Source organism: Amyelois transitella, chromosome Z (genome assembly GCF_032362555.1).
Source record: "Amyelois transitella isolate CPQ chromosome Z, ilAmyTran1.1, whole genome shotgun sequence".
Lineage (NCBI taxonomy): Eukaryota > Metazoa > Arthropoda > Insecta > Lepidoptera > Pyralidae > Amyelois > Amyelois transitella.
The window spans coordinates 2,337,740-2,350,072 of record NC_083535.1 but is presented as its reverse complement, the minus strand read 5'-3'; the positions used below and the strand labels follow the sequence as shown (position 1 = coordinate 2,350,072).

At 34.6% G+C, this 12,333-nt stretch overlaps 1 protein-coding gene across 2 annotated transcripts; it reads right to left on the bottom strand.

The window, feature by feature from the left end:
* Positions 1-61: 61 nt before the first annotated feature.
* LOC106130607 (autophagy-related protein 13 homolog) lies at positions 62-10,543 on the bottom strand. 2 transcript variants are annotated; one of them, XM_013329498.2, is made up of 6 exons: positions 10,132-10,543; positions 8,267-8,624; positions 7,932-8,133; positions 7,507-7,672; positions 6,847-7,059; positions 62-4,475 (listed from the first exon to the last, which is right to left on the bottom strand). In XM_013329498.2, exons 1-6 carry the CDS (start codon positions 10,279-10,281, stop codon positions 4,245-4,247), a joined length of 1,320 nt encoding a protein of 439 aa, XP_013184952.1. In that variant the 5' UTR covers positions 10,282-10,543; the 3' UTR covers positions 62-4,244. The 2 variants fall into 2 exon arrangements, with proteins under 2 accessions (XP_013184952.1, XP_013184953.1); XM_013329499.2 differs by lacking the exon at positions 10,132-10,543 and adding an exon at positions 9,839-10,083.
* Between the last annotated feature and the right edge of the window lie 1,790 nt (positions 10,544-12,333).

Here is a 12,333-nt window from a genome sequence, read left to right as displayed (position 1 = left end):
ATGATTTTGTCAAATTAAATTATATGGAAAGGCCGCAGTGAGTGTAGAAAAAAAACACATGTACACAATATTTAATTTATTTGTAATAATAGCATAGTGTTGTTACCTATTACATCACTTTATTCTAGAAATAATGAAACAAGTATTAGCCTACCTTTTTTTAAACATTAATGCATTTCATTTTGATTTGAGTATCTTAAAAAAATACCTAATGACGTATTATAAAAATAAAAATCTTGGCACTTTTATCACTAAAAATTATAAGAAAATCAAACTGATGACTATAAGGCACTCTTAATGATAACATGCAACCAAAATGAAATTTGGAGTTGGGCAACTCATATCCCATGTATTACGGGGTTATCAGAGACTCTGGCAGACTTGCGACAGGTAATTATATTGTTTGAAGTAGATTTATTTTGAAATATCTAATGGACAATTAAATATAGGAATTACATTTGATATGATCAAACGATGTTTAAAAGTTCACTATATTTTTCAACAATAGAGAGATAATGGTTGTAATAAGTACAAATATTTTAATGCAATATTAACAGAGTTTATAATATTTGAGATTACCTACTCTGTCTAGCCGTTGAACACATTATGGCTAAATAATAATAAACTGGTTTTATAGTCGCACAGTAAATTAAACGCAAAGCCTTAACGCTGTCCACTGTCAAACTAATTAAAACCTAGTCCAGATTTGCGGTTTTCCAAGTGGACGGAATGTCGGCTATTGTTTTTAGTATAAAGCGTTCAGATTTAATTAATACCGCGAACGGCGCGACTATAAATAATTATTTTTAATTATAATTCTTGTTTAAACATGTTACTATAAATTTGTAAATACATTTTGTTACGCCTCCGACTATGATTGCCGAAGTGATAGTGACATTGGACATCATACACAGTCTGGCTACAATTTAGGATTCGGAGCTTGATATGAAGGGCTTATTCACGAACCTTGATAGAACATGTATTATATTAATGATTCTTGTCAACGGTCATGAACAAGGGGGCTCAGGATCGATTCACGGAAGCTGACATGCAATATGTATAGACTTCCCTCACCCCTTTACTCTGTGGTCAACTGCAAAGAGAAGAGAGAAAGAAGACCTCGCATCATACATAACAGCTTTAGTTAATTCGAACCGCTGCGCTCACAAGCTTCAATTGTTTTTATAGGAGGTGAACTAATACAGACTATTGGAACTCTTGTTTAAAATAATTTCCTAGCTAGATGGCATATACAACAGTTTGTATATTTGAATATAATTTATGATAATATAGACTCAATTTTCATAGATTATTTTAACACTAGAGCTTAACTTGATTAAGAACAAGAAAAAGCGGAACATACAGAGCCTAATATAAATCAATATTTTTTATAAATGTATAAAAATATATCGCCTACTTTATTTTGAAACTTTTTGCGCCTTGTTGCACATGCTAAAGTTGAAATTAATTTTTCCAGCAAAATCTTCAGTGAGAATACTTAATTTAGATTAAAATGAAAATATGACTGATTAATTTAATTTTACGATGAGGAATACAATCTGGAATTTTAAAATACTTTTATGTAACTAAGCGTTTATATTTGAGCACAATCATTTGAAATAAAATATATATTTCTCCTAAATTTATCATACAGTAATAGATTACCACATCAAAAATTCAGAAGATATTCAGAGGCTCGTCTACATACATTATTAATTAAATTGGGGGTAACCATGTATAAATGCTTATCGAATTACCCGTAAATTAAATAAAAAGCTTATTATAATTGAAAATGGGCACAAATTTGCATGATTTCAATAAATTAATTGTAATTTTAAAATAAATCATGATATTATTATAATTTCCTTTTATGGAAACACCTGACAGGTTATACATATAATTCGATAAAGTTATACAATTCAACATAGCTAACTTTGATTGATATCACACATGTCATATTCATCACATCACGATTCTATTCACATACATAAATAGGCCAATGTCATTTACAATGATTCTATAGAATTTTGTACAGATGATGATGTAGGTGCATTTTGGCCCCACTAACTGCTTCATATAAAATGGACCGACGATTCGGAATATTGGCAGGATTTCGTATGTCGAAAATGTTCAGATGTTTTACATTTTGGACAATAGGTACGCCTAAAACCACTTACACCTACGCAGAGGTTTAGGAAATTTCTATGGAATCGAGATCAAGTCAGGTATGTTTAGCATAAATCAATGTGAAATTTACTACCTACAAAATGGGGCCAAAACTTCAGAACATACACATGAAATAAATTATTTAAAATCTTATAATGAATATTTCAAAACATTATGTTACATCAATTACAAAAGGTCAAAGATACTATTCTCAAAGTCATGAATTTAATTAAGATACTTTGTACTTACATACATACATAATTATCACACCAGTTCTTCTATGGAATAGGCAGAGAATAGGATATATTTTGTGCTTATTTCTACAAATCATTAGAAGATAATAAATGATTTAATTCGCATCGCATATAGCTGGACTAGCTATAGACTATGTTTCAATAAAGTAATGAAACTAGTCACTACATATTTAATCTAAGGTTTTATCTCTAATGTTCCTTCCATTTATGATGTTCTAAAGATACTGTTGTAATTTTCTTTTTTTCTTCAATTTTGTACTGAATTGCAATTAATTCTCATTGCAAATAGACATTAAAAATAAACTTAACTTGATACATTTGTAGTTAATACTTTATAATAGGTATGTTGTAAATGTTATCGATGTTTAAACAATATGTTATCGATGTTTAGACAAGAAATGAAAAACACCAATTCACTCACTGATCTGCCAATAAAGGATTTTTTCCGGAAGGTAACGGGAGACTTTAAAGACGTCTATAATAAAAGGTACGTGAGGATAAATATAAAATATATCTCGTTTAAATTAAATTGGCAAAGTCGTACGACTCTATAAGTATAGATTAACATAAAAATCACATACATACATCCAAATACACAGGAACACACATACACACGCACACACACACCCACATTCTATACTGACACTCAAATGCATACATACCCATACACACCCACACGCACATACATACACTCAAATACATGCATACTTATACTCAAAATCGCTCCTTTACCGGCATTTTATTTTCGGCATATACTTAAAGATGTAGCATAATGTCGGGCCTGTAAAAACAAATGTACCAAGAGTTGTTTTATTTTTTACATTTGGTGTTATTAGTGTTGGTAGTCACACTATCCCAGTAACACTATCGACGTTCTATTAGTATTAACTGAAGTTTTTGGACAAATGCGCTTTGGCGGGGAATAGAAAAAAGTCAATTCAGTCCTCCTCCACCTCCCTTTCTCTAGGAAATTACTTTCTATCTAAAATGGGAATTCGCGAATTTTTCAGTTGTGTCATAGGATAAAATCAATAACGTCAATTAAAGTAAAATTTCTGAAAGTCGCAGGATAAAATATGTATTAACATCAAGGAAGCAACGTCAGCTTATTTCAAGTAAAGTCACCTATAAACTAATATTGCAAATATAATTAGCTACTTTAGCTTCGTCAAATGATAAAATTTACTTTTAAAAATTTATTGCATTCTTGTAGTTGAAGTGACCGAAAATTAGATAGAAAGTGTTGTTTCCTAGAGTAAAGAGGTTTTACGAAGCAATGAAAATATAGACTTATTTGATATCCCATTTTCGCGCCATGAACATTGTGACGTGCGGAAGTCGTATATCGCGCCCCGTGCCTTCGCCTTTGGTCTACTCCGGCGCACACCAAGGCTACTTGCTGGATCTCGTATCTTTAGCTTAACTCTTAAAAATTGTTAAACTAGTCATATAATGGTTGTTAGTTTTACCTAAACGTCACAACATTCACAGTCCTAATTTCTCCATTAAAAAAAAATATATTCGTTTATTTTTAAGGCGACTGATATATTTATCAACGCAGAGTCAATTTCGTAACATAAAACAATTATTATAAAGACATCCGCTAAGGAAGGAATATTAGAAATTCCTAAGGGAGTCAAGCCTCGAGCTAAAAAAGATTGATTAAATCTTCAATCGATTTTCAGATCGATAGAACAAAATCAACCACCAGTCATTTGACGTTGTACAACTAAAACGACAAACTCAGAACGTAACCTAAGTTTAAAGCGACAATTAAACAGTCCACGGTTCTCTTAAATTCTAGAATGTTCTAGCATTACAGATCTAATCTTCGGAGTTCTCAGAGTTGCTCATCATGGAAGCGACCATGCTATCAAATTCGGGTACCGCGTCCTCGAACATCTTGAGCTGCTGGGACAGTGAGTCGGAGTCTGTAGACTGGGAGATCTCCCCAGCCAAGTCTGTCCACTCGTCGCTCACAGATCTAGCTTGCACGCATTCGTGGTAGAAGTTGGCCAGCTCCGCCATTGGGCTGCCGTCCGCGAACGCGAAGTCCTGCAATTAAATATGCGATGAGATTCCATTTTGTAGAAGTACTAGTAAGTTGTTGTAGTTTAATCGTATTGTTGATTGATGATTGAATTTACACTATTTCCGGTCTACAGAGACTTCAGTTCTGAAACCATTGGCGACAATGATATGTGTTCCTAAAGACTCCTAGTCAAGCCAGGATTTGATGAAAATGTACATACATACATTCCTTGCGGGGTAGACAGAGCCAACAGTCTAGAAAAAGAATTGTAAGCCACGCTCAGCCGTATGATTCAAACAGTGACAGGTTGCACTAGCCTACAAGAGGAATCTAAGTTTATAAGCTTATATCTTAGTCGCCTTTTTAGACATCCACGGGAAGGATATGGTTCTATTCTATACTACCCGAAACCACAAAAAAATGTACGATCGCGTTCATATCTGCAGTCATAGTTTTAAAATTCTTACGGGTTAAAATAGCGTGCACTGTGGATCCAATAGATACACACACATGCATATTTAAAAAGAATAAATATTCCATCAAATGAATACGGTCTTTAATACCAATGATTACCAAGTAAAACAGTTTATTATTCTATGACATATAACATAACAAAACAGAAAGAGACGGTAATCAACGATGGCCGAACTGGGCCCGATAATTGTCGATCGAGATATCGTCGTCTCTCATTATTTGCATAAGATTTGCCTATAGAGGGAAGCCTGCGACTGCCAGACTTATGACATTTCAATAAGGTTGAAAGTTTATCTGCACACGACCCTAACATAGGTAGTGGTTCCTTTGAAAGTTATTGGGTAGCAATTTTATTACTTGTGTGAGCAAGTGAGATCTAAGATATATTAGATAATCTCGCTTGCTCACACTCGCTTGTTCTAGTTACTAGCGTTACTTGGATTTCGAAGTTATTCAAGGATTTTTTCTGCCTATTAAAAAAAAAATTGTGTTACTGACAATTTTTAATGTTTCAAGGTGCCATTTGAACTAAGTAACTGACTGACTAACTAACTGATATCTAAGAATTACAAACACGGAAAGTTGTCTTCAAACATGGAAATCAGCAAGAAATATTAAACAAGAGGGAGAAAATAAAACATTCAATAATTAAAATTAGTAAATTTTATTGAAACAGTTTACCTGTAGTTTTGTTTACATATTGATGATTATATAAAGCTATACATACAGCATATTACACTAATTGTATCATCTACTTATCTCATGTTATTAAGGTTACAGCTTAATTATTCGTTTTCATAAAGAAAAGATATTGAAGCTGTCCTTAAATACTATCTAAGTAATTAGTAGTTTTAATATAAACTGGCAGAACCTTTCACGCACTATATGGACTCGATGCACAGGGCACAAATGATATTGTTGGCATATCATCAATCGGATAAATATACCGCACAGTTGGTAACATGGTTTCTTCCAGCACTTGCACATAATGAGCAGCTGTAGCGCGTCCTGCTATCCACACCTGTTCCCCAGGTCCAGCAGCACTCATCCAGCCCCACATATTTACAGATATGTGTCCAGACTCCATATTTGGCACAATATTTTTTTCTTCATACCGAGTTGCATTTCTTCGCCATAAATGAAGCCTACCGTGTAGTGATGACATAAACGAACTTTTCGTCCGTAAATATCGCTTCTTTCCAGGTAAAATCCAAATACTGCCCAGCAAATTCTAAACGTCTTTGCTTATTTATTTCGGATAAATACGGCTTTCTTGCTGGCTGTCTGTGGTGTAGTCCCTCACGATGCAAACTCAACGAACAGTAACCACTAATGTGTCGAACTGTTCCGCAAATATTCTGGTCGGTATGAAGCCATTATTTTCGTACTGTTCCACCATGGATCTCCACTGTGTGGCTGTCGCTGTGTTGATTATTAGCGGCCGACGGCCGCTGCGCGGTCGACTTTTTACACTACCCTCTTCTTGATGGCGCGTTACCCAACGTTTCACCGCTTGTTGTTTATTGTGTTATTTGTGTGAATGTGTGAGTGATAGCAGCGGTGCAAGCTATAAAGTTTTGCGAACTATGACTGCAATTATGAACGCGACCGTACATACATACATATAATCACGGTTATATCCCTTGCGGGGTAGACAGAGCCAACAGTCCCGAAAAGACTGATAGGCCACGTTCAGCTGTTTGGCTTTATGATGGAATTGAGATTCAAATAAAAGTGACAGGTTGCTAGCCAATCGCCTAAAAGAAGAATCTCAAGATTATAATCCTATCCCTTAGTCGCCTTTTACGACATCCATGGGAACGAGACGGAGTGGTCCTATTCTTTTTTTTATTTGTGCCGGGAACCACACGGATTTGTGTTTCTAAAAATGTAATTCACCGTAAAAAAGGTCCGACTCACCATAAGACTAGAATACTTGTCTCCATTCTTCGCTCTGGGCACCTCGATGGCCTTGCTCGCAACACGGTTGTTGGACGAGGCGGCTTCGGAGCTGCAGCCCGGCTTCTCGCCAGCGTCAGACGTCGAAGCTCTGTCAGCGGCTGCCGCGGCTGCGGACGTTGACGGCCCATCGGAAGTGGACGCCGTCTCGGCTGTTGTCAGTTCCTTCATTTTCTGTAAAGATTTCTAGTTTTAGTACTTATAAAAGGCAAATTCAGGTAACAAAATGTGAAAACCATTAACCGATTTAGTGAAGGTTTTTTTAATTTTTTTTTAAGTTTGAGTTAATGTTCTCCTGTTCGGGTAATAAGGAATTAAAGAAATATGGTGCGTTCCCGTTGGAATTCTGAGAAATAAAAGAATGTCTCTTAAAAGATTCATCATGTCTATGTTTTTCCAAATTTCATCAAAGTGAGATTATTTCTTACAAACAAAAATACAATTGTTTTAAAAGTATGGATATGGATGTCAATGAATGTTTAGATTTTAAGATTATTGTTCATACATATATACATATAGTCACGTCTTTATCGCTCGCGGGGTAGACAGAGTCAACAATCTTCAAAAGACTGATAGGCCTTGTTCGGCTGTGTATTATTTAAGAATAAAATATAAAATGACCTGTGCCAACTTGTCGTTTTCTGCTAAAAGCCAGGTCATGGGAGGTTCCGGAGGCAATTGCTGGCTTAGTGCATCGTGCAGTTCCCTAATTTTGACCTCGTCCACAAAAGCGCCCCTAGTCAGCGGTTTGGACAAGTCGATTTCCTTCTTGTCTGTCTGCGCTCTCCTGCAAAAACCAAAATTGTGAGTGGTACAAAATAAAAATAAGATATTTCATATTTGGATATATGCCTCTAGAAAATTCTATGCATAAAAACTAACATATAGCTGTCAGATAGTTTGTCACTTTGTGTATTAGGAATCTTCGGAACTACTGAACAGATCACAATATTTCTTTTAAAAATGTATAGCAACTTGTGATGTCATAGGCTTTGTATCCACGAGCGAAACTGTGACTGGCCGCTGTAATAAATTAATGAACTTACTTGGGACTTTCCGTGACGAAGTGATCGCTTTTGACCATGATCTCAGTGGCGGGACTCGCTGCCTCGGGCTTCGCCGCGGGCACGGCTGGTTTGAGTTGATTTTCTTGTACTATCGTCATTTTCATTCGGTGCACCACTTGGAAGACAATTGTCCCCGACACCGTCTTCAGTTCACTTATTTTTATAACTTTGTATTGTTCACCTAAAACATTGTGTTTTGTTTAGACACGAGTGATTCTCTAATTCAAAATGTAATTAAATCTTAGTATAGATTTAATTACATTTAAAACTTTCTAAGAATAAAACACTAAAGAAAAAATTTAAAAAGTGCTTACCTAATAAATTTAAATTTGGCTCCCCGCTGTATATTTTGTGCGATATTGTGTAATTTTCCTTGTGTTGTTTCCTTGATAGTTTATAAGCTGGTGTTACCCTAGAGATGGTAAGGGCTGATTTTAGCATGACTCCCATCCTATAGTAAATTGTTTGTAGTGCTAGTCCCATATCAGTAGGTTCTTTGTCCGGAATTAACTTTAAAGTCCATACTTCTAACAACATACCCTCACCATCATTAGTCCTCAAAGACACATCTATACACATTGTTTTTTCAAGAGACGTTAATACTCCCTCCTCTTTGAGCGCATCTACGGTTTCTTTGTTCACTTTCGAGTCCTCAGGGGAAGTTAAGCAAAACTAGAAAAAAAAACGAGTCACATGTATTAAACCTATTTAAATATATAATAAATATAAACAGCAGTTTCTTTTTTGAACATTTTGAGGACAACGAAAATGTTTCTTAAAACAAATACATAAATGATTTGTCGGTCTGACACGAACCCAACATGGAAACTCTATTGGCTCAGGTCTATTTTGTTAGAAAGGTTACTTTCAAATTTGATTAGGACCACTAAACTTTATATTGTCTCATTTATTCTCTTCAACTGTTGTTTTTTTTTATATATCCTGCCTGAGGGTAGTTTCAAAACAATATTCCATATAGTTTGTACTTTCTAATTTACATTATATTATGTATAATTTATAAATTTAATTGATTTTTTTTTTGATTTGAATGTGGAAACTGTGGGCAACATGAGAAAATAAGAATAACTTGGCATCATCAGCACATTTTATTTAGGTCTCCCTAAATAAAACATTAAATGGGAGGTAGGTATGCTGAGAAGAACAAACCAGTAACAACTACTAGGTATATTAAAGATTTTGTTTAGGCATTGGTTAATTTTTTGTCATATCATGTAACTTTCACACTGTTTTGTGGGTACCAAGCAGTCACAGCAGCCATATTAGAGAAAATGCCAAAGACAAGTCCTCTTCACAATATATTATTTTACATAATTTTTTAAAATCAATTTTTTAAATAACAAGCACAATATGTCAGCGTGCTCTGAATCTGACCAACAGCTGAGGATGCAGTCGGGCATACATTATGATGTGAAAAATATGAATAACTGAAATATGGCAATAGCAATGTGGGGTAGGTGGATATTATTTTGTGGCTCACGATTCCTTACAAGAAATTTTGTGTTTATATTAATAAAAAACCGTACAAAACACATCATTTTTTGTAATGGCATTGAATTGAACAAAAAACATAGGTTCTTTTTAAGATTTACATGTAAGCATTTCTTTTCACACTACCCTACACAAAAATCTGAATCAAACCAGACCTAGTAGTGGTTATTAGTAAAATTATCATTTAAGTAACAAAAGTTAAAGACAAATAATTCTAGCTGTAACAGTAGATAGTAAAACAAGATAATACAGACAAAGAAAAGATAAGTAAAAAAACTCGCAAAGCTTTGTAGACTGTCGCTGAGCACATGGTACATATTAAATACCAAAATCAAAATCACGTCTCTTTCCCGGAAGGGTAGGCAGAGACTACATACATTTCCAATAGGAATGATTTCTGCATAGATCCTTGGCATTTTACAATTTATGGTTATAAATTATGCACCGCACCGCACCCACTTCAATGGTGATAACTGAAAATCAGCGTTTTGCACTTCAGTTAGTGCAAAAATTCCGCTGAGTTATGACCTTTTCTACTTGCTGCAGCACGCAAATGCATCTCAACTGTGTTTTTATAATGTTTTGTTTAACTCTGTATTTTGTGTCTGTAGCAACTGAATAAACGTTTTTATCTATCTAAATGGAAAATAAATAAAATAAAGAAACTTACAAATTTTTCCGAAGATAGGTTCTTGTTAGCAACAACCAGCCTACCGTTCCTACTTTCCACAACAACCTGTGATATTTCCAAGCAAAGTACTTTAATAAATTTCAACAATTTTAATTTGTCCTGGTCATTATACCTGACTTTCTCTTCCATGATTATATTTATTTCGGCACAATCTATAAATTAAAGCTTCACAAAATTGCGCAGCGATAATTTCTTTGCTAACAACTATCACGGTTGAGATGAGAATGCTTTATGAATATGGGATCGCCATGCTTTCAAATTATGCAGGTAAGTTGTGGGTACACGACAAAAAATTCGGTTCGTTAAAAATCAGGTAGCGATGTTAAAAAAAATAGCCCTTAAATTCCTCAATTTCGTTCGAATTCTAGAGGTAGGTAGGATGCGTCGTGAAAAGAAAAGGTTATTTTATTTGACAGATGTCAAATTTAAAGAACAAGACGTTGATCGCCTATTGGTTAAAACAAATGTGACATTAGAAGAGAAAATCTGATTGGTTTTTATTTATTTTAAAATGGCTTTATTGGCTAATTGAGTCGAATCTGTTGGCTGTTTGTGAGCTATTGTCGTGAAGGTCATGGTCACTACAATTTTTATTGTCTATAGCTGTTAGTTTGTTCGTTGTTGTTAGTAAATTCCTTAGTCAAAAGTCAAATGGCATAATGGAACCCATATACATACTTAGTTTAAATGTTTAGTTTGATTTGAACTTTTTTTAAAATCAGGAGGTACCGTCATGCAATCAATTTTCATCAAAATCGGTTTAGCGGTTTAGTCCAAAATCTTTTTTCATACAAATTGTCTCCACTGTAATAAACTTAGTCGTTTGGGGAATGATTATAGATATGTAACTCTTTAACTAGAATCTTCCATCTCTATCCCATACATACATACATATGGTCAAGTCTATATCCCTTGCGGGGTAGACAGAGCCAACAGTCTTGAAAAGACTGAATGGCCACGTTCAGCTGTTTGACTTAATGATAGAATTGAGATTCAAATAGTGACAGGTTCGCCTTAAAAAAGAATCCCAGTTTGTTAGCCTATCCCGACGATCTAAATGTCTTAAAAGGCGACTTACAGAATAGGCACATTCAGAGCCGGATTAACCCTGTCATGGGCCTGTAGGCACTACCATTTTCGGGCCCCTTTTCTTTACCTATTCTGACTGACTAAATCATGTGATGTATTTTTTTTGCCTTCTACTAGGGTTGTGTACATTTTAGTGTCAAAATATAGTATTTTTTAATAAAAGTTTTTAAAAATATAGTACCTTGCACATAAATATAGTATTTTAGTAGGGAACAATAAAAAATTACCTAAGTTACATTTAACTAATTTATTTTTTATTTTTTACTGGCCAAAAACTATATTTTTTTGCACTTCTTGCATTTTTTAACAATTTTTTCTCTCCAATAAAACTGGCAGGTTTATCGCAGTAAATTTTTTAATTACTAGATACAAATCAAAAGCTAATTTTTAGTAGGTATAAAAGATATATGTGCTCTGTTGCTTTCTTCACACCATTTCGAATTCATAATCCTTTCTATGAATGCCGAAATAGCGGGAACACTTTTGTTTTAAATACTTTTGGTTTTGTGTATGTGAAAATCGTAAGTCTTCAAATACGGAGAACACATAAACTTTTTAAAATTTACCTTGCAATGGCACTATACGTAGGTTATAGGTATTTTGAAAGTTTCGGAAATATTACGCTACAAATTATTATCACGCTACGGAAGCTTACAGAACGCACCCAACAAATCGGGGATTCCCCCAACGTACATGAAGTCCAGTTAGTTGCGATTCGAAGGATTATATTGTTCTAATATTAGATACTAGATGGTTATGTATGTATAAAGTGTTACAGGTGTTGAAAAAGAAAGAATAGTTTTGTTAATTATCATTTTCGTTCAATTCAAAAAAAATTATTTTCGGAATGCAGTGCAGTGGGCGGGGCCCCTGTCGATGCTGGGCCCCTAGGCAGTTGCCTACTCTGCCTTAAGGTTAATCCGGCTCTGGGCACATTCCTATATGCAACCTTAAAGGAAGGAGAACAGTTTTTTTTAAATGTACCTACCTAGGTGTGTTACATTTGTGTTATTATTTAACGCAAGAACGAAACGGATTTGGCTGTATCTATAAATTACTAGTGAGGGAAGGAAGCTGGGTTGCAGCGATTCA